Source organism: Carassius auratus, chromosome 11 (assembly GCF_003368295.1).
Source record: "Carassius auratus strain Wakin chromosome 11, ASM336829v1, whole genome shotgun sequence".
NCBI classification, from domain to species: Eukaryota; Metazoa; Chordata; class Actinopteri; order Cypriniformes; family Cyprinidae; genus Carassius; species Carassius auratus.
In genome coordinates this window covers 13,790,081-13,814,211 of record NC_039253.1, presented here as the reverse complement: position 1 = coordinate 13,814,211, position 24,131 = coordinate 13,790,081, and the positions used below count along the sequence as shown (strand labels likewise).

At 37.1% G+C, this 24,131-nt stretch overlaps 1 protein-coding gene across 2 annotated transcripts in view; it reads right to left on the bottom strand.

Annotated features, from left to right (window-relative positions):
- Window positions 1–24,131, bottom strand: part of igsf21a (immunoglobin superfamily, member 21a) — a 176,957-nt gene that overhangs the window by 5,589 nt on the left and 147,237 nt on the right. The window contains exons 5-8 of one of the 2 annotated variants that reach the window (XM_026275549.1): window positions 18,745–18,860; window positions 9,579–10,059; window positions 4,786–4,886; window positions 718–910 (exon numbers count right to left, since the gene is read on the bottom strand). In XM_026275549.1, the coding sequence (XP_026131334.1) occupies window positions 718–910; window positions 4,786–4,886; window positions 9,579–10,059; window positions 18,745–18,860 (891 nt within the window). The remainder of the gene's footprint in view (window positions 1–717; window positions 911–4,785; window positions 4,887–9,578; window positions 10,060–18,744; window positions 18,861–24,131) is intronic. The other variant, XM_026275550.1, reaches the window with a different exon arrangement.

Sequence of the window (24,131 nt, the reverse complement as noted above, 5' to 3'; positions counted from 1 at the left end):
CATCTTTGATTAGATCTGCGCTCACGCTATAGACAGATCTCTCATAAACCCTGACAGCCTCGAAAGCTCAGGGGGGAAATTAGTCCAGGGGCGGCAAAACACACACACACACACAAGCATCAGCAAGCAATCTCTTTCTAACATCAATGAAAACAAAGCCAAGACTTAGTGGGCACAGCATCTGTTGTAGCAGCAAAGGATGGCCAGACACCACCACAGGGGAATGAAACTGTCACACAATAACACAAAAAGGCTATTTTTCTTTTAACAATATGTTGATGATTTCATATTTGTGCTAAAAAAAAGATAATATCCCTTAAGAAAAGACATCTGTGACCCCAAAAAAAAATCTAAAAATATTGCAGATTTGACCATCATGTGTAATAGTAATTGTCTATTGTCACAAAATTTCTGAAAAGGCTGCTTCCTTGCATAGTTTAAATAAATAAATGTCCTTATATGCAATACTTGGTTTTATTTCGCACTTTATCACTAACAAATTTTTTATTTTTGTTGACTAATATTTGAGTAAATTTGACTAAAACCATTGAATGACTTGTCAAAATATTGGCTTAATTTAAAGGATATTGTCTACAAATAATAAATAAATAAATAAAATAAAATCCAATAGAATGCAATGAGAAACAGAATTCCATAAAAAAAGACAATTAATTATTTTATTTAGGATAGAGATAGTTTACTGTTGGAGCTACTCACCAAAAACAATGAGGCGTATGTGTGTGTCAGTGGAGCCCAGTGGATTCTGGGCCGTGCAGCGGTACATGGAGCCATTCAGTTCTGCAGGCACTCGCTCCAGCACCAGTTCCTTCCCATCTCTCTCAGCACTGCCGTCCAGCAGTCTGCTGCCAACCCGCGTCCAGGTGTACAGAGGCTCAGGAAACACCTCATTCTGGAAGTAGTGTGTGTGTTTAGTACACAGGGATGTGTACAGTAAGGAAAAAAGAATGAAGAGAAAAAAATCAGTCATCATATACATAATACATCATAATGTTGTGTAAAATCACAATTGATTTTAACACATTATTTTACATTGATTTAGTTAATACAGAATTAATATATCAAACATGTATATGTTGAAATAATTATCAGTTCAAAGGCATCTTATGTCATTAAGTGCTTCCTTTAAAAAAATAAAAAATAAAACATCAATACACAATACCTTTCCATTTGGAAGAAAGGACAAACAATAAGAGAAATAAATCTTGCACCAAGTCATCAATTAAATGCAGCAATACTACATTGATACAATTGAAGCATTTCTTGTTATATACTTCGAGGAAGAGGAATGTAATGGGTTTTATGGTTGTTAGGGGGCAATGAAAAAAACATCACAGTAAACAGGTAATCCACAAGAGGCAAAAGAATATCAAGTATTCTTATTTGCTCCTTTGCAGTGCATGGTGTAGCATTGTCTGCAACTATGCCTGGAAGCCCACTAACACAATACAAAATTTCATTTTCATAATTTTGCAAGTACTTGCCTTTTAAATACTTGTGGAAGCTCAAGATCATTTGATTTCACACAAGAGGTCAAGTGTTATGAAGCTCAGAAATCTCAGTGTCTGTGCCAAGGCTACACACTGATTCATTGTAGATCCATTTTCCAGACATGGCAGAGGATATCTTTCCCCTGCTGATCAAACCAGTCTAACCCATGTTCTAGGTGTGATAAGTGACTGGCTGGCACAATCAATCTAACTTTACAAAATCATGTGGCTTGTCTGGATGACCTTTGATAATGGCTCATTGGAGAGTGTGGCTTGCCTGTGTCTCTGGACTTCCACATTCACACCATGACAGCAAGGAAATGAGTTTGCACTTGCTGGGGGGAATCAGGTCAGTTCCAGATAAAAAAAAATAAATAAAATATCCCCCATGGCACTTGACTGGTTAAAATCAAGACATAACAGTAAGACAAGCTCTTGGAGAGCATAAATGATCAGCACTCAAATGCAAAGTTTAAATTAGAAAGGAAGGAGACACCAATGTGAGCTCATCTGTTGGTGGTTAACTAGTTTCTACGTAAACCAAAGGGGATATTGAGTCCGTTTTTTTTTGTGTGTGACTGTTTGAACTGCAGGGTAGTATTTAGTGTTCTGTCTTAACATTTATCTTATCTACATGTGAAACCCAAGGTCTTGGAGCAGCTAAGGATAAGGGAGATGTTCTTCCAAATACATTTCTATTGGTTTTGAAATCTTTTGTGCAAATATTAAGATCCAAACTTCAGCCCGTCAAGCCTGTTTATGGTGACCATTCTTCTATTATTTAAAGGTGTACTTCAAATAAGTAAAATGTGGGTGGAATAAACACACAGGTCTGCCAGACAAACTGCCCATGCACCAACCAACTTACTCCTCTACTCAGGAAACTCCATCTTAGCGCTTTTCCTATTTTGAAGCATGGTTTTTAGCTAGTCTGAACTGGTCCAGGCTGGTCAACTGGTCTAACTGGACACTGAAGAGTTTAGACTGGAATTGCTGAAATCTAAATGCTCTACAAGCTTTTCCAATTCTGATCTGCAAATTACAATTACTACATCTGCTAACCACCAGTATAGACCAGCTAATGACCAGCTTGCACAAGCTCACAGCCCCTTTTAACTGGACAGAACACAGCTAAACCTGAAATATCCATGAGGAATAAAACACAACTACTGTAACATTCTTTTAAATTCATGACACAAACAAAATAGCGTAAAGTAGATTCAGTGATGATAGCATATCAGGTCTAATTTCTTTCCACCTGAATGCCGTTGGCTAGACACATCTCTGAGTCAGAGCTGTCACAAAGATTGGGCGGATCATCACCAAACTGTTCTGTGTTTATCTGCTGGGGAAGATTTTTTTTAGCTCTTGGCAGACGATGATAGTTACACTGAGACAATCTCCCTGCTTCACTAGGCTTGTGGAACTGATGGACTATTGAAGCAAGTATAAATTTGGCACCGTTGACAGTAGAGCGCTTCTGGCTAGCTCTGTGCTCACACCTGTTTTGCTAGCTAGTCTGACAAGAACAAACGAAAGAAGCAAAATCTCTGAAAGCTGCAGTGAAATACATCAACAAACAGCTGATTTTTTTTAATCGGATGCGCTTATGCCTTCTGGTGAGAATACCAAACAGAGGAGTTTAGCGTTAGCAAAAAGAAGCTAAACGTTAGCATAATAAATCAGCCTGCCATATTTCTAGGGCTAGTTGTTGCCAAGCTTAGATTTTTCATCGCAAAAATTTTTCGTTTAAAGCATTTTACTGGAAAGCATCTTTTAAACAAGAAATATTTATATGAGAAACAAAACAGCAGTTAATAAGACTAAAGAAAATATTACAGCCTAACCTTATACTTATATATTATGGCCTAACCTTATACAAAACTATACTATTTTATATATATATATAAAAGAGTATAGTTTTGGGGGTATAAATAAATATATATATATATATATATATATATATATATATATATATATATATATATATATATATATATATATATATATATATATATATATTATTTTTTATTTTTTCTTGTCATAACTGAATTATTATTTTTTCTTATTAAGCACAAACATAACAATTTATTGAGGTTTTATAATTAACAAAGGGAAAACATTATTTGTCAACAGGGTAAAACATAAACTCACTAATTATTCTCAGAAAGTGTTAGAATTTTGCTGCTCAAATAATTGTTTCTAACTTTGATGATTTTACGTCCTATATTATTCAGATATTTCTAATGGAAAACAATACCTAATTAATAAGAAAATTGGTAACCCTTTATAGCGAACACATATTCACTATTAACCAACAGGTTTCCCTGAATAAACTTATAATTTTGCTGCTTATTAACAGTAAGTAAGTAGTTGTAGTTTAGGTAGGAAGTAAGGGACCTAAAATATGGTCATACAGAATAAGGCAATAATATGTGCTAATATACACCCAATATTGCAAGTAATATGCATGCATGCTACTGAGAACTTAAAATAAAGTATTACCAAAAAGTATTATTATTATTATTTTTTTAATGTTCTGAAACACCAATTATTTCCTTTAAAAGCTAACAGCATTCAAACATCTAAATGGAACAAATGTGACCCATGTTATCGTTTAGCGATTTTATGATAGTTTTCATTTAAAGATATTTATTAAATGCAACACCACATTCATTTTGTTTCCTTTCTTCTGTGTTTATAGATGACACTGAAATATAGAGTGCAAACAACAGAAAAATCAATTGGGGAAAGAAAGATAATCGCAACTTAAATGCCATTTCTTCTAAAGAGCAAAGAGTCTGTACACCATTTACAAATGCATTTTGATTCTTCTATTAGACTCTTATCTTATCTCACAACCAATAAATGTCCACTAGTTTCTAATAACCTTGAGTGCTCAAGTGTTTCTTTTTTTTTTTTTTGCTTTGCAGCCCCAAGTGCTTTTCAATAGATCATTTTCAGAGTTTTTGTTCTTATGACCTTTGTAGGACTTTGAATACCCCCTATTTTGATTTCACAGCAACTTACATGATTGAACGGTTAGATTTTGTCAGTTGCAGTGCACCCCTCCTCGGACAGGCTGAACCATTTGGATTAATAGCTCATGGTTAGCAGTACCAGGTCAGGAGCTGACAGATATATGTGTTGTATTGTACACTCTGTAAGAATGGTCACTATAGCCATATATCACACAGGCTTAACTGCACATGCGGGACAAAACTCCTCATATCCAAAACTGAACTTGGCCCTGGTTTCATAACCCCCATGGACTTACCACTGGAGATCCTACCTGGAATCCTTGGACGGTGATGCGAACCGTATCCCCTACCTTTGCTCTGGTAGGGGTTATCGTAAGCTTGGGGCCTTTAGGAGCCGCTACGGAAGGAAATGAGAAAAAAAAAAACCTGTCATTCACAACAATACTAGTATACCAGCATAGCATTAACAGAATAAAGTCATGGCATTTGACTTGGAGGTCAACTTGGAGATTCTCAGTTTCCTTCATTGAAATGGCTGAGGAGTATTTATTTCCCAAGAGAGACAAGGACCTAAATTGGGTAGACACTCATTACTGAAGAAGAAACAGAGCATGCAAGGCAAACGGTGGAGGAAGTAAGATAAGAGACACTTAGAGAACTAATTCCCTTGTCTTGTGTGGACCGAATCTCCCAGATGGGTTTAATTTGGTCTCAGAGAATGGCTGGGATGTGATGAAGGAAAGGAAGGTTAAAACATCATATTTTGACCTTCTCAGGCACTGAGGATTTCTCTTGTGTACTCAGGGGGAAGATAAGAAAGTGATTTTGGATGTCTGGAAAGTGAGACCACAAGTTTCTCAAGTGAAACTTCCTCTATTCGGCAGCACGGTCTAGGCACTTTAGGCACTTTAGGTCTAGGCCCGAGTTAAGTGGTTCTCCATCATTTACCAAGATTACCAGCATCCACTCTATGTAGCTCTGAGAACAAATTTTGTGAGCCGCATGTTTATGCTAACACATAATTCCAGAGCGAAGATTAGTAAATGAAGATTGGACTTTAAATTGTTCAAAAATACATCCCACTGTGGCCTTTTTTCAACTCTCATTACGGCTAATGCTACGCTTTGGCTCCAACAACACATACAGATAATCCAGCTACTGAGACCTATGTGAAACAATGGCTAATCATGCTTTTAGCCATCAATCAAGCCACAGAGTGTCCAGCAAAAGCTAATGAGGCATCAGGCCAGTCTTAGTCAGTTTATTCATTACCCCCCGGTGCTGTGCTGCTTAATGGATTCAAATTTGTAATGGGTCCTATGAATGTGTATTTCACACATAAATCAAGTTATGGCAGGACACTACACCAAATGCACAGAAATCCTCTTTTGCCTACTTGCTTATTATGGAAATGATCGGGGATATTAGGGGCCAGGCTTTGCGGAGTGGAGAAAGAGATGTGAAATGCAATACACAAGAGAGATTAAGAGCTTGTCAAGGCATGAATCATGACTCAATGACTCAATTGATTTTCCCTAAGAAAACAGTTTAAAAACAAAAGGAGACCATTGATAGGGCCTGTGTTCTGACAGAGCAATGGGCACTCAAAGGCTGACCCTGCCTTTTCCGTACCAAGTGGTTGAATTAACGGATCAATACTCGGATTGCCTAACCTAAGCCCTAACCACCGGAGCTGACAAAAAAATTCACTGAGCTGTGACATTTTCCTACCCGTGGTGCCAGGTAACTGTTCAGCCCTAGTATTTTTTTTTTTTTTTTTTAAGAAAAAAAAGGCTAAAATTGCCTCTGTTAAAAAGCATTTTGAACAGAATTAGCCTGAGAAAGCTTTATGAAAAGCTTGCTGTTAAAGTAAGGTGATGGTCAGATGTTTAGGACCAACTCCAGGGGGAGCATTTGATGACCCATGTCCTCACCTTTGATTATGGCCGCGAGCACTGTATCCGATGGGCCACAGAGACATTGACTTTTCAACAAAGTCTCAAAGTTTAGTCTTCTAAACATTATTACTAAACTTGTCTTAATGCACAATTAAATATACAATATCAACTAAACTTGTGAAACTTGTGTATGAAATAAATTCAGTGCACACAGACTGAAGTAGTTTAAGTCTTTGGTTCTTTTAATTTTGATGATTTTGGTTCACATTTAACAAACACCCACCAATTCACTTTCTCAACAAATTAGAATACTTCATAAGACCACTAAAAAAAACAAAAAAAACATTTTAAGTGAATTGTTGGCCTTCTAGAAAGTATGTTCATTTACTGTACATGTACTCAATACTTGGTAGGGGCTCCTTTTGCTTTAATCACTGCCTGAATTCAGCGTGGCATGGAGGTGATCAGTTTGTGGCACTGCTGAGGTGGAATGGAAGCCCAGGTTCTTTTGACCTTCAGCTCATCTGCACCACTGGGTAACAGTCCAGTTCCTCTTCTCCTTAGCCCAGGTAAGATGCCTCAGGAGTGGCTTAACAAGAGGAATATGACAACTATAGCCAAATTCCTTGCCATGTATGTGTGTGGTGGCTCTTGATGCCTTGACCCCAGCCTCAGTCCATTCCTTGTGAAGTTCACTCAAATTCTTGAACTGATTTTGCTTGACAATCCTCATAAGACTGCGGTTCTCTAGGTTGGTTGTGCATCATTTTCTTCCCTTCCACTCAACTTTCTGTTAACATGCTTGGATAAAGCACTCTGTGAACAGCCAGCTTCTTTGGCAATGAATGTTTGTTCCCTCTTTGTGAAGGCTGTCAGTGCTTATCTTCTGGACAACTGTCAGATCAGCAGTCTTCCCCATGATTGTGTAGCCTAGTGAACCAAACTGAGAGTCCTTTTCGAAGGCTCAGGAAACCTTTGCAGGTGTTTTGAGTTGATTAGTTGACTGGCATGTCAGCATATTCTAATTTGTTGGGACAGTGAGTTGGTGGGTTTATGTTAAATGTGATTTTGAGTTTCACAATTTGAGTTGAATTACTGAAATAAACTTACACATGACATTCAAATTAATTGAGAAGCACCTGTATATATGTATATAAATAAACGCCCAAGCTGGTGTTTTTAGCATGGCTAACACTATCCAACTTGATGACTTAGTGCTTAATGTAATTTACGCAAGTACAACATGTTCCTGGATCAACATTTTTATCAACCAATCGGATTCTACCATTAGGTTTACTTTTGACTGTTGATACAAATGTTCTTCCAGGACTAACAAAGAATTCATGTTCAATATGTATAAATCATGACGTATTTACCCCGGCTTTCTTCTCAGACTTGTTTGACCAACTTCTCATGGTTCACTGAAACTCTAAGCCATTGAAACTCTTGACAGAGAAATAAGATTGTTTGAATGTACAGAGATTCATTCACACTCCCACACACCAACCCACAACAAACATCTGCGTACTTATTATCAGTCTATTGGGTGGAGGAACTTGGCGTGCAGGCATAGATCATCTCTAGCCTCTGGATGTGAGAATATAACTCATTCCCCTTCTGTGTTTTTGCTGAATCAGTAGCACCTTTACCCATGCAAATCCTTACTGCTGAGACTGGCTCAGCTTTAATTATGGAGAGGCACTGACTGAATCACTGCATATTTGGATAAGACTGACAGACAGCCAAGTCAGGGCAACAAGCCCAGCCGTGATGCTCTGAGGTGAGGACGGTGTTCTGAGAACACCGCCTCCACAGACCAACCGAATCCATTTAGAGCGCAGCACAAGTGTTGCCTCATTAATATTCAAGGAATGTTATACAAATTTGAGTCGCTGTCAAGATGTTTCTGTCTCATGTGAAAATATTCAAAACTGTGAAATATTTATGTCTTGTGAATGCTTCTATCAGTTGCTTTTCATTTTCTAACTGGGTACAGGTTAGTGGATCACCTGTACTGGAAGTGTCCTGATAATAACTGAAATGAAACCTTCTTCTAGAGCAACTGCATACATTATATCTTCAAGTCTTATTTCCTCAGGTAATGGCAGCTAAAAAAAATCAGCTTTGCCATAACAGGAATTAATTACATTTTAGAATATTCAAAAATAAATCATTTTTATTTTTATTTCACAATATTACTGTTTTTACTGTACTTCAAAAATGACTGTTTTGCACATGCTAAGCAATGAATAAAGAAAACAGGAGACCATGCCGGAGTGGGACGAGAATGACGGAGCAAGTGAGAATGAGAAATATTGAATGGAAAAGGCATCAGCTTCTAGACCGTCTTCTCTTTCTTCATCTTATCCCTGTTTTTTTGTCCTTTCCCCCACCTTCATCTCTTTCTGCACTGCTCCTGCACCACTAAGTGAGAGAAATGTTTCTGTTTATCTTGTCTTGAGTCTCATCACTTGCCTCTTTCTGAGGGCTGATAGCAGAGACTACAAGTGAGTGCTGCCTTTGAAGTGATAATGGCATCGTCAGACCATCTTTGTTGTAGCTTTAAAAGCAAAAGCTGCGAAAATAAGCCTCTCATCCATGAAAATACAAAGGTATGCGTGTATCCCATTGTTTGGCGGAGTTGCGCCACAACTTTCATTATTACAGTATAAACAAGTGAACACAACAAAAAAATTTCACTGGAACAAATATGAAACAAAACAAGCAGTTAGGCATATCCTCGTTTTAGCATCTTAATTAGTAGATGGGAGACTTTTTTACGATTATCAGTGGGTTGCAACAGTGAGATCCAGCAACAATGCTGTCTTTGAGCGCAATGTGAAATTCTTTTATGCTTGATTTCTTTAATTCAGGTTGACTTTTTCAATAACGTGGTTAAGTTAACTCAATCTACTGCGCAGACAGCTCAATGAATTGGCCTGTCAGTCACTGGGAGATTTTGCATTCTGCATTAGCAACTGCAATCTGCTTGCCTGTAACGCAATTAAGCTGCAAATAGAAACCAGTGTTGGTCTCACTACATCTGTCAGATGGGGATGTAAAAGGATTCACCCACGATCAGACGAGAGAAGGTGAATAACAAGGTTGAAGGTCAAAAACAAAACTTTCACATTGATCTAAAGATCTGCATCCTGCCAAATCAATGCTAAAGCCTACAAAAGCAAGCTTACCCAGTATGACCTCAGTCTGCATAGGCATGGAGAGAGCCGGGTGTGTGATCTCGCAGCTAAACAGGGCGTCGTTGTCCAACTGCGGATTCAGAGTCCAAGTGAGTTTGGCCTGAACCAGCACAGACCCGTCGCTCTGGGGGATCTGCGTGTTGCTGAAGTAGTACAGGGGGTCAGTGCTCTGAACCCAGCGTGGGAACTCTCGGCTGACCACTGTCTCTGGGATGGTCTCTGTGGCCGGGCTGGTCTCTTGGCCCGGTTGTCTGGCCATGTAGCTCCGCCCAGGGCTCTCTGTGTTCAGGCGTCCGGGCCTGCCATCCGGGCCCAGCAGAGATAGAGACTTTCTCAGCTTAGTGTCATCCAGATCCCTGCTGATCAGAGGTCTGGCTCCATGCACGCCAGCGGGACCACCGCCCTCGTAACCCACGGTGGGTGAAACATAGGAGATCACCTCTATCAACTCTCCATCCCGCTTGAAATATACCTGTAAGAGAGGCAGAAGGTTAATAATTCTGCACTTCAATCAGACTAAATTATTTGAATGAGTGAGTGAATGAATGTATTTGGGATAGAAACAGACTCCAATCAGCACCTAAATATGCTAAAAACAAACAAACAATCAAACACACACACACACACACACACACAAATATAAATAATTAAATAAGAGTAGGATGGAAACTACAGAATTTCTAAGAGGACAGGCATTATAATTTTTTCCTTCTTGATTTTTTTCTCATGATAACATGGTTAAAATGCTTAAAACGTTAAATGCGTTCTTATTATGCGCTCATCTGCTTGTCTGTACATATAATGCTTTATATATATTTAATGTGTTTACTGAGTCTTTTTAAAGCACTGTCTTAATGCATTAAGCCACAGTAAACATTATCCTTATAATGGTTTTCTACTGGAGGAAAATGCTTAACGTGTAATTAAACACGTTGTGTTCTTATTATGGGCTCATGTTCTTGTCTGTACAATGAAATATAAATCATTATTTGTATGATTACAAATCATACAAACATACAGATCACAAGAAAATTAGTCATGACAAGAAAACAACTGAAAAGATGGCAAGAAAACAAACTTTTGTTGAGAAAATTAAGTCATTATCACAAGAAAAACAATTCATTTTGTGTTGAGATCATGAGACAATTAAGTTGTTATCACAGGAAAACAAGAAAGAAAAAAATAATAATAATGCAAGGCCTCTTAGAACTTCCGTTGGAAACTGACTTCATAAAGCCCCTAAAATACTCTCTCAAAATAAATGAAAATAAAATTTCTAAAATGTATGAAATAATTTACTGTAAAATTAAAAATAAAACTAATACATAAAATAATAATAATAATAATAATAATAATAATAATAATAATAATATTTGTATCATTATTATTATTTTATTCCAGCTACTTTATTTTCCTTGTCAGTTTAAAATGCATTTAATTTACAATTTGTATATGTGAATTGATTGCTTAAATTTTTATTTGTAATAACGTTCGACAACTTCTTGTTGGTGCATCAAAAGAAACAGTGAATGCATGAAGACGATGAAGGCAAAAAAAACTTTGTCTGTTTAAATATAATCTCAAAACTCTGTCTCTGGATACGCAGGCTGGTATTGAAATTGTTTTTCAGATTACACATTTCCAACATGAAAGCCAGCATCATTTTGGTGTAAAAAGGCATGAGAAAACTTTACAAAGAATGAGGATGCAATAGTCAGTATCTGCCGCAATCAAAGTAAATTGTGAAATTACCTAAACAAAAGTATCTGGGACAACGCAAAAAGCATCATTCAGCCCACAGCGCCAGTGAATGGCAAGTATACATGCCACAGTTTCTGCTTTGTGTTTGTGTTCCACTCGCTGTAACAGCCTCTCTCCACTACAGTGCATTTGGGTATTAAGATTCCCGGCTGGTAAATCACTTGACAGGGAATTAAACTCCCACTTCAACGCACAACCTCCAGATATGTGTATTAAATTCGGTAGGCCTAATGCCTGTAGCATTAATGTTTGCACAGTGCTCTGCTTGTACCACTTTTACTCTCAATCCCTCCTTTTCCTACCCTCCACTGCTTCACAAGAAGGAATAAGAGGGGTTCGGCATAAAGCGGATATATATATATATCTGCTTGTCCATTATGGGACCTTTGAACACTTTAATTTCCGTTTGCACAAGATCAAAGTTTCATTGCATTACACAAGACAAGACCTTTCCTTGCACTGTAGCCCTTTTGCCCTTTCTTTATCTGTGTGTGGCTTTGTCTGGCTTTGATTTGATCTTAACATTAATGCCCCCGCACTCTGTTGGCAGAATAAACATAATGCAACAAGGGTGAATTAAGCTCTCGTCCTTGAGAAGTCTTGTTTCCTGCTAGCAATGTCATAAGAATTCAGAGAACGACGAAGCGAGAGAGGCTTGTAAGGAACAGCGCTATTTCCCTCCATGCAAGGACTGTTTTTGCAGCTAATGTACTCTAAAGTACACACTTTATCTTGGCCGCTGAGAGGGGTTAACAGCGTATACCACACTGTGGCTTTTACTTGTATTATCTGACTATTTGTGCCTGCAGCCACAGGGAAGAGCAGACAAAGCAGATGCATAGTGGAACTCTCATGCTAATAGTTAAGGCTCCAAACAGCAGCTAGTGCCTAATATTAGTGCTTGTGTGAGATAACAAAACAATGCCTTGACTACAGAGCCATTTAGAAAGGACAATGCAATAACTCACGGTACGGCTGAAAAGAGGCTAGTTCATGTGCAATGAATGGAGGATCTATAGGCTTCGGTTTTACTTAGTCAAACAAAGCTGCATGAGGGAGTTTTCTAAGCATGCATAGGCTAGCTTCTGTCTTTGTCTTTGTAACATTATCACGGTCCCAATTTTTTATGTAAACACACTATATTGAGGTTGCATAAACCCCCCAGGGGGACTGGTACTGTACGAGATGTACAGTAAGTTGCTTTGGATAAACATTCAGTGAAATAGTAAACTACGATAGTTGTTATCCACTAATTTTTTTTTTTTTTCTCTCCAAGGCTTTTGCTTGCCCAATCAGAGCAGCAGTAATATGTTCACTCTAATAAAAGGAGAGAGAGAAAAAATGGAAACGTTGAAAACAGTACTAGTGTTAAATGCTATTACCTTGCAACTGTTTTCTATTTTAATATATTTTAAAATGTAATCTCTTCTGTGACGACAAAGCTGAATTTTCAGAAGGCATTCAGAAGACATTTTAGTCTTTCGTGTCACATGGTCCTTCAGAAATCATTATAATATGCTAATGAACTGAAACCAAACCATTTGAAAGGTGGCATGTTATTAAATCAATATTTTTTCCCCCCACTTTATAAGGTAAATTTGCAAAAGTAACTTGCAAAAATATGCAATACAGATACACACACACACAGACACAGTAAAATATTACGGATGTTAAATAAATGTCTGCTACATAAATGTTTAAGTTAATAAATGTCACTTATAGCCAAATGTTGCAAAGCTTAGAAGTGTACAAACGAACAAAACTGTGAGCTTTGGTTTATCATACAAACTATTAATTTCTATTAATTCTATCTTGGGTTAATGAATGTTATGATTGAGTCTCAGTACCTTTATGTCGCCAGTATGTGGAGCTATAGATCCTCTGCCACAATCTGGGTTAGATCTGAGAGAGAGATAGTCTGCCTCTGCAAATAGTGCACAGAACTCCTTTTCATAGCCATGCTAATCACCAAGGTAACGGTCACACAACATGCTCAACTCATTCCCAGCCTTGTTCTTTGCAAACACGGCCTCTTCAATTATTCATACTGTAATATAGCTCCTTGAATTTTGCCCTGTTTGAACATAATTCAGTTTTTGTGTTTTACGGCTGGCATACTTGAGTTTTTACTTTAACAGTCTCAAACATGTATGCTCTTACCAACATTTTTCCAAAGAAATGTGAGTCAACATGCGCTTAAGTTTTGTTTAAAATTGGTTAAAGATGTCCCACAATGTCCAATTGGTATGTTATAATAATTACCGTACATTACGGTAAGCGCCATTAATCATTTTAGCAGAGCATTTCTTATTACTGTTAATGACTTATCACACAATGAGCAGGAAAAGGCCATTGTTTCTTTTCACAGGGGATAATCAATTGTCCTTATTCATTTCTCTCTAATGTGGCTTCAATAATTGCCTTGTATCTACAGCCATAGTCACAATGCTCATTTCCGTCGATACAAATTAGATATTAGACATGTTTGACTCGCTGTTGATGGCTATCTTTGATTGGTTGTTGTCTGGGGAAAAGCAGAGTTTCTGAAGTCCTTTTTAGTCACATGCCTAACCCCCACGCAACCCGAAATAGTTCTGCATGAACGCAAACACTCGTGTCTCACGCCTTAGTAAGGGGGGTAATTACACAGCAGCCAATGTAGAGTCTATCCAAGCAAGATATATTGTACAATAATACAGTAAGTGCTGAAATAAGCCAAAATATCATGTAGTTCAGTGCCCTTGAAGTGCTTTTGGCAGTTTTTAGACGTGCAACATTTCAAAGGAAAGAACCCCCCCCCACCCCTCAGTATCAGGTCTTGAATCATCGGTGTTCCAACATGCTTTGCACAATGGATGTGCACAAAAAAGCATGTGTGTGCCCGCATCTCTGCGGATTTGAATCAAACAGGGATGTAATTCTGCATGCTCGCCAGAGCACTATGCTTCACGCAGCCAGCAGAAGGGTTTGCCCGTGAATGGACACTAATGAAAGCACCAACATACAGCTTATTGCCAAGTGCACTATTTTGAGTGGAAAGCTCATTTAGATTGACAACAGGGGATGTTCTTTTTATACTTCCTAAAAATTGTCATATTTGATCACTAGAGTGTTGAAGAGATGATGTCCTTACTCATACTCGGAAGCTGTTCTGGCTGATATCGTAGTATGTCAGCGTTGCGTGATTAGTGACGAATGCGGATAGAGAGAGAGAGAAAAAAAAAGGCCAGTCATGAATTAGAAGTACAAACCGAGGATTTGCTAAGAACAATGTCAGAGGATTTCTATAAAAAACCAAGAGGTGACTGGTTTTCCTTCGCTATAGTAAGGAAACTTTGCTTTGTTTGCTACTATATATGAACTCGCGAGACTCTCATATCTCAGAGGCCCGCTCGCTGCGCATACATGCATCATCACGCATCATCCGCTGAAATGGTTTCTGTGTATGACAGATAACAGAAGTGAGAGAAAAGTGTTTATTACTTTTTAAATACGGATATGTTTCTTACAAAAATGCATGCATTCACTTTCACAATTTTCACAATATTCAAAGGGCCATACATTCGAAGGCCTTTATTCACCCATTTTCAAAAACTTTTAATTAACCCTTTCGCACGTTTTTCATGTTTTATTCAAAATAATTGCAAACATACTCACTATTTTATAAAATCTGATATTCCGATTCTGAAATATGTGCAAGTAAATATAATTGGTCGCTTAAACAATTTTATATCGACCGTGTTAGTTGATCTATACTAGGTGATGGGCACCGCCAAGTTAGATCACTCTGAATCCGAGCTGTGGGATTTACAACACATAAATTCATCCTCTCTTCCCAAAACACAATGAAATAGGACTCTGGTAAACTGAGAGAAGAGCAGAGTAAACTTTATAGTTACCTACATAATCTGTATATCAATAAAAACATGAAATCAGATTGTATTTGTAAGGATCATTATTGCCGTTTCCGTAGACATAGGCGTGTATTTTACAAACTGTAAATGTATGGTTTTGCTAGAACTTATGTGTATTTAAATGTCTTAAACCTAAAATAAGCATTATATGGTTGAAAACACTGAATATTTGTGATATGACAAGTGCTCAGCGCGTCCGATCTGGCTCTGCACGAGTCACAGCGAACTGTGGGAATGATACAATGTTTCGAACCCCAAGCTATGCACGGAGGCTGTTAAATTGATTTCAAGAGGGTGTTAAACTGCAAAGCCATGGCATTGATTTGACTTACTAAAGATTGTAAAAAAAAAAAAAAAAAAGGAGAGTGAAATGCACAAAAAAGAAAATAGGAATTTTTCAGATGATATAGAAGAAAGCCATAAGGCAGTGACACCAGAAAAGCCCAAATGAGATGAATCATAAGACAGTAAGGAAGAAAGGCATTTGAAGTTGCAGAAGAGAAATTCAGTCCAATGCTGCTGCCCTGGAGCACAGCAGTATCTGCTGAGAATAACATTATTTTATTTGTAGGCTTAGTGAAGCAAGAGGCAAATAAGTGAATAAACGTCCTGCGATATAATATAAATATTAGTTTAGGTATGGATTTAAAACTTGCTTAGTGACTAATGTAAGCTTTCTCATTCTCTTAAAAGCATTAAGATTACATTTTATATTTGGTTTCCTGGTTTATTTATTTATTTAAAAATTCCAGGTTATTTTCATCACTCCCCAACTTTATCCAGATCAGAATATTGTTTGGTATTGGACTGAAAATAGAATCTAGGTCTAAATGTCTGGAGACTCCACTAGTAAATAACAAAATGATGTCCCAAGTGTTCTAGTGTGTGTTTGTTTGTTTACAGTATTACAAGGTGACTTTGGCATCATGGGACAGGTTCAGGTCCAGAGATACCAAACTATTTCCTGAATACAATTAATTTCAAAACACTGTTTTGAAGCACTTCTAAGGTTTGAACACAGAATAGAGGCAGTAATCCACATGAAATGTAATATAATTTGGCAAAGCATTTTACCCATGTAGCTTTAGTCCCATCGAGACATTCTGAATGCCTTATTAAAATGCATAAAACTACTCCTCCTTTTCCCTATTTCTCAACTACATAATTCATTACCACAAAAAGAAAGAAAGAAACAAACAAACAAACAAAAACAAAACTATACACTTAATTCGCTTAATTAAATACTATCCTGTATGGTACAACCTTAAAATTCTTTTGTTTTGATGGGGACATAAGCGTAAAAAAAGATGACAATCTTATTTTTATATCCCTACTGACTATGAACATTAATGTTTAAAACAATAAAATTCTCTCATGCAATTTTACACAAGCAAACTCATGCATACACTACTGTTCAAAAGTTTGGGGTCAGAATTATGTTTTAAGCTGTCTTTATTTTTTATCTTTTAAATAAATCAATAGTTTAATTCCACACGGATGTAATAAATTGACCAAAAGTGTGTCAGTAAAGACATTTGAATTGATAAACATATTTCTATTTTAAATAAATGCTTATTTTGCTTTCTGTTCATCGAATAAACCTTTTAAAAACACAAGATGATTTGCACAAAAAGATTAAGCAGAACTGTTTTCAGCACTGATGATGATGATGATGTTACTAATAATAATTAAAAGGTTTCTTGAGCTGCAAATCAACATATTAGAATGATTTCAATAGGATCATGTAACACCGAAGCAATGTCTGCTGACAAAGTTAATCTTTTAGACATACTTTTGCAGAATATCAGTCTTCTTATTCTTTTTAATATAATAGTTTAATATATTTTGTTTTACATTTGAAATTTCTATACATATATATATATATATATATATATATATATATATATATATATATATATATATATATATATATATATATATATATATATATATATATATATATTTATTTATTTATGAGCGAATAAAAATTTATACACAGGCTATTGAAATACTCTCAAACAGCGCAAGAAAAAATCAACATGTATATCTCTAAATAAGTTTACTACACAGACTATTGAGTATGACACAAATCAAGCCACATTCAACCACCAGCCCAGATCTAAAACTCCTTTGAAAAATATTATAGCAAGAGCCTCATCAGTCTCCCAGACATCCAGGAACCTTTGCCTGAGATCTTTTCAGTTCTAATTTAACCACTGTTTCTGGGCTCCCGTTGCTCGTCTGCATTAGCGGGTCTACCTGGGAGTTTGATGAGGAGCGTGCGGCCTACGCTGATGAAGCGGAGACTGTCCTCTGTGAATGAATGGCAGTGGATTGGCTGGTAATGAGGGGCGGAGCAGTGATGTGAGCTCTCCTTGGGACTTGCACTCATGGATTGTGTGCTAATGGAGGCCAGAGCTGGTCAGCCTTTTGCTCTGCAATGTGACTCATCAGGTGGGGTGGTGGAAATCATTTTCACACCACATGCCTATCACACTGGGCTCTTAATTGCTGGAGATGGGGGCAAGATAGATCCGGAATACATTACGCTGCGCCCACAGAGCATGATTAATGGGCTGGAGGGATTTTTTACAAACCACTTGCTGAACTTAATCGGAGCTTGTGTAGAAGGTGTCCATGAGGTTGAGGCGGGTGTGCCGCAGAAACCCCACTGACTTCAATGAAAAGATTCACTTCAAACAGTTACAAGGCCTTTGCACTCTACCCTAGACACAAACACTCAACAAACGGTGAATAAAAATGAATAAACAAATAAAAAGTACTAAAAAAGTACTCCAACTGGCCCATAAAATGTGCGGGAACAACAAATAATCGATTTTAAAGACAAACATACATACAAAAAAAAGCCTTCTGTTTTGTATCTTGTTCCGTTTTGATGAAAAAGTCAATGTGATCATGAAATCAAGTCCTGTAATAGAGGATTTGCTCATTTACAAGTCAAGTGAAATGTAAACAATGTCATTAAGACTGGAACTGTCCAAAAACAGCAACAAAAACAGACAATTGAACAAGTAAAAGAACAATGACTTGATATTTACCAGGACAAAGTGAGATGAAAGAGCAATTACTCTTGCCAACACAGTACTGAAGAAACATTCCAAGAAATGTGACATATTTTGCACATTATGAGTGGAGAAACATTGTTATGCATTTTGGTTCGTGGGTAATGGATGCAGTAGTAAGCTGAAAACTGAAAACTAGCAAAACAATAAAAATAACAAATCCCAGTGCATGAACTCCCCTCATTATAACACGCATGAAAGAAACTCCCGCTCGACGGTTGGAGATCCCTCATCTGTATTAGATCCCTGCTGTGAGCTATTTCATAAAGTAGTGGGGAGAAAAATTGACCGAGACCAAAAAAATGAATAAAGTCTTAGGGACATCTGTAATAACTTGAAACAATGCCTATTTACAGTATAAACAGCATGTGTTTGTGCATTTAACTGTGTGGAACTCACCGATGGAGCTGGTTTGCCTCCTTTTGCAATGCAGACCAGAGTAAGGTTCTGGGCCTGGTAGCGGCTGAACGGTGCTGGTGTGTTTTCTGCCACAACTGAGATGTTGTTGGGTGGAGCTGCAGAATAGAAACGGACATCTATAAGACATTCTGGGACACTTTTAACACGTTCATCAATCTGAGCAGCATTTCAGAGCTGCATTTTGACATGCATAGTTATTCCCTGTTAAGCATTTGAATGCTAAATCTCCATACTAGCTTTAACACTCTTTGGTCTTTGGGAAAAAAAAATCTGAAATATAGTGTATAACCAATGCACTTTCAAGTAGAGATGTAGTGGTGCATGGCTGGGGGTTTTGGATCATGTCAGCGTAGCTTTATTCTGTCAATGAGAGCCCGACTACTCATATGGGCCAATAAAGAAGCAGTATTATGCAGAGAACTCAAGGCGAAAGAGGAAGGAAACGGAAGTCTGGAAGATGAGAGGATCGTGGCAGGGCCACAGGGAGTTTCAGCACTGGATTTCTTAGTCTGAGAAGACTCTGACCCCTCGCAGTGAAATAAGATACAACCACCTACGATGCAGAACCGCAAATGTGCGGTCCTGGGGGTGCGGTTATAGTGCTCAGCATTCCAGCAGCTATCTGAAACATAAAAAGCATCGGTCATAAAGGCTGTGAGTGCGAAACCCAAGTTGTTTAAGACGATGTGGGAAGCGTATATAATATCAACCAACTCCTGCCAAGCTCCACTGCAGAGCCATATGAGTGTGTCATGACATTGGAAAAGCAGAAGTGCATGTCTTTTGACCGCCTTTGGATATCTATTGAACAGAAAAAGACAGACTTCCTGGTGCTTAATGTAGAAAGGATATGACGCTGGAAGGTTTGAAAACAATGCCCTTCCCAGTTCTCCATTTGAATGGCCTTTATTTAAGTCTACCTGTCAGCTGGAACAAGCTGACTTTATCAGCTGTTCAGGAAAGAAAAAGGGTGTGGGGAGTTTATCACATCTGCATTTTTTACTAGCACCGAGCGATTTATGATCCTCTGTCAACGCGCCAGCGTAGGTGGGCACAGACTATTCAGGCAGCTGCATTATCACATAAAACACTTCCTGCAAATTCCCTTTCACACCCTGCTGAGACAATTGGATGTTGCTTCTGCTTAGTTTAGACCTGTCTTAAGCTTTCTGCATGTTGAAAGGAGGACAAAAAGCATGTGATATCAGCAGAGGATTCGAGAGTTAGTTCACCCAAAAATTTAAATTATGGCATTTATTCATCCTTATGTCAATCCAAACACTTATGACTTACTTTCTTCAGTAGAACACAGAAGGAAGAAAGTTCACTTTTTCCATGCAATTAGCTTTTGTGCTTCAAAAAGAATGCAAAAACACCATAAATGTATTATACAATTAAAATCAAAGTGCTCTACATGACTTGCACTAAAGCAAATCTCAAGTGTTTTGAAGATTAAAGACTGTCAGTTTCATTTTTATTCACCGTTAGTTGTCCCTTCCAATGAGCTGTAATCTACTGGCAACAGATCAGCGAGTCAATAGCTGGGTTTCCATCCAAAGTTGTGAATTTAACTTATGCGCAAAATTGGAATATCGCATAGAACATTTGCGAACAAAGTCAACAAAAAAGTAACTTCCTGATAAACTGGCATTATAGATCACTAAGAAAAGTAGGAGAAACTATTTATAATAAATAACTTATGCCTCAGAGCAAGCAGATGAAACACAATGGATGCGATCATTGCTTTTGGAGGTGGATGCTGCTGTTTGGGAATGCAGTCGTGTAAGACTTTTCTGGTTGGCAATTATACAGAAAAACTCTGATGACAGACTTTACTCGGGCATTTCCAAAGGCCCGCAACAACATTTCAGATGCTGTGGAATGATATCAGTCCGCCGGTTTGTCAAGATTTGCCGTCCCATAACTCAAAGTCACATAACTTTTATGATGCACTTGAAGGAATTTATTTGCAAAATGCATTTCCATCTCCCATTATTGGAATCAATCCTTTTTCTAACAAGTCAAAAACCACCTCAAGCTAACGTAAAAAACTTTCTCATGCAATATTTCAAAATGCGCATTAAAATATGGTTATTGAAACATCTATTAGGCTGAACAAAATCAGTGATTTGTTAGGGAACTTTTCACATTATTTTTTGAATGTACAAGACATATTCGTTAAATTACATTTTGATTTAAGGTTTCATGTTTTCATGAGTTTTCATTTTTGAGAGAATTATTCTTTAAAAAAGAGCCCTTCAGAACACCTGCTGTGAATCACTTGATCAACAACGCTTGCATACTAAGCAGGCAGAGGAAGAAAAAGACAGCGTATCAGGAGGCCAATGGTAATAAAGTTCTTTTTTCCAAGTGTCACTTTAAGTCTAAATCCATGTGCTATTCTCCAATAAATGTGCAATTGAAATTAATGGATTAAAACAAAATGGTTGGAGGAATGTGTGAAGGTTTAAGAGCTTTTGTTTCCTCAGCATCTAATTGGTTATTGATGGCAGATGTATGGCAGGAAATTAACCTTAGTGAACACTATTAGCTTTCTGGGGAACTGAGACTTGTCCTAAATTGGAGAATGATATGCTGTCACTTGATATTGCGGATGGGATTATAATACGCACCTGCACGCACACCCGAGACGAAGAGCGGTGCCCCTGAATTGATAGTGTCCCAGAGCCATAAAAGAGAATGTTAAATGTTCTGTTTGTTAAATGCTCGCAGTGGCCTTGATGGATGAGACCCTATGGTTTCTGTTTATAGCAGTGGCTAGTCAAGGCTAATTAAACATGTGTTCTCACAACTGCTTAAAGAAATGAGCCAAGCATAACAATACAAACCAATGCCAGTTTGTAAAATCTAGTGCCCGTATTCTCTAAATTAGATAATTCTACCTAACGCCATCCCTAATTTCTACCTGATAATCAAACACACAATTTATCAGAGATTTGACTCCAAAAAGATAGTGAAGTTGATTATAAAATGATTACAGATTAGTTTTAGCCTACTGTGCAGTCTAATCTCATTTTAGTCTGTAACATATTGCCATTAATAGAGATTCCCTCTATTAGAGTTCATAAAGTTTTGGTAGTTCATAATGTTAGAGGAACAGTTGAGACACAACATGTTCTAGGTAAAGGTATCTACCAACCAGTCAATCAAATGTATTTTTAGGGGTCCAACCCCCCACCCCAGTACACAAAATTTCATAAAAAACTCAAAAACCTTGATATTGTAATCAAATTGAGTGTGAAAAAGCTGTAATTCCATCGCAACAAGCAACATTCCTAATCCGTTAAAGGATTAAACAAGGTATTGTTGTGTGCCAAGCATGACAGTCATAGCATTTAATCTTTTCAAACATTCCATCAAGGATTATTCCAATGTTTTGGCTTTTTAGATTTCCCTACTGACAACAACACCAGCTTTGATTTCTCTTAGAAACTCCAACGCAAAACTGTGGAGATAAGATGAGTCTCATGATTAACCCCCAGACTGCCTTTGTAATTTATTAGGAATGTATCATGGTGTTAATTATTGATAATATCTCTCTCTCTCTCTCTCTCTCTCTCTCTCTCTCTCATACACACACACACACACACACACGCACACACACCTAGAAATATGAGATGCTTTGCTTGTTTGTGTTTACTAATGTACTAATCAAACATTATCTAATGATTAACAGATTAACAGAGTAAACTGATATGCTTACAAATGCCATTAAACATTCAGTTCGTATGAGCATGCACTTTTTAAAAATCTACAAATTATTTGTACTATTTCTTCTTATTGTTCTTTTTTTTTTACATTAACAATTGTTAGTTATTTTAAGCACTATTCACAAAATATTCATGTTAACATATTCACTAACTTACAATCAGTCTGTCAAGGTCACATATTTGGTCTTTGTTACACATCTTTACAAAACATTTATTAATGATCTGTTATTGTTTTTGCAGGACCCAATCTGGTGGAAACTATTCATTTTTATAAATGTTTACAAATGTTTAATTATCATTAGTACCTTTATGAGCAGCCATCTCGATGGCAAAAAGTGTTCCAAATGACCTGAATTCACGCTAATTACACATTGTAATAAATTATTTATTAATCATTTGTTCATGTTTTTGCTGTACCCAATCTAAAGTGGAAACTATTTGTCATTTGCAAATACATGTTTAATTATCATTCAGTAACTTTATGGGAAATAGCCTGGAGTGGTTAGTTCAGTTTAGCTAAATGCTTACTAAAGGCATAAGACATATTTTAATTGGGGTGCAAAAATGCGGCTAAATCATTACATGTTTCTACAGCATTGCACATTATAACCAATCACACGCAGTTCTACTGAGCTCATGAATGCTCTAACCAATCAGAAATGCCAGAGTTTTGCTGAGTGCACGTTCCAGATCACTGACTCATTCTGTTGATCTCGAAAAGTGAAATCAGTCCAATTCATGAACAAATAATTCAGCTGAATCCATTAAAAATATTTAAGTCAATTCAACAATTCATTCATGAATCAAACATTTCAACTATATTCTTCACACAAAATCTGTCATGTGGATTTAGACGAACTGAAATATAGTGCAAGAGACATATGGACCACTTTTAATGCACTTTTGTCCCTTCAAAAGACTGAAAGGTTCAATCCTCCGAATTGCATAAAAACATTGACGACATCGTCTTAACACAAAAGAAAGTGTACAGATTTGGAACAACATGAAGGTGAGTAAATGATTACAAAATGATTGTTATTCAGAAACAAATAGCATTTGTAATCAATTTCCCAGAAAAAAAGTGAACACTGCCATCCTATCAAATCATTGCTTACTTTATTTGATTGAACTATAGACTTTAAAAAAAGATGGACGAAGTGTCTTCAATTACTTACACTATAGACAGGTGAAGAAAAAACATTTCTCTATGGCTACTGTCATCTTGCAAAAATTACATATTTTGGAACCAAAAGTCTGTATAGTAGTGAAAAGAAAAAAACACTGTATGGATGTTTTTTTTTTTTTTTTAATCCAGCCATGAAAAAACCTTCAGTGTTCTTGAAAATAATAAATAAATAAAGCTAAAAAAAAAAGAAAAAAGAAAAAAAGAAAAACCTTCTAGAAACACTGTTTGGAAACCCCGATAAAATGCTTGACACTGGACCCCTCTTAAGTGGTTTAAAGAATTCCATATCTCCTTATAAAAGAGCATACAAAGTGTGTGACTCCATTTCCCTCCTCTCATAAGCCACACCGTCAGACCATTCATCCTAATGGGAGCAGCCAAATTCTTTTTGCAGTACAATAGCCTGAAGCACCATTACTTTGCTCTCTTTAAAAAAAAAAAAAAAAACA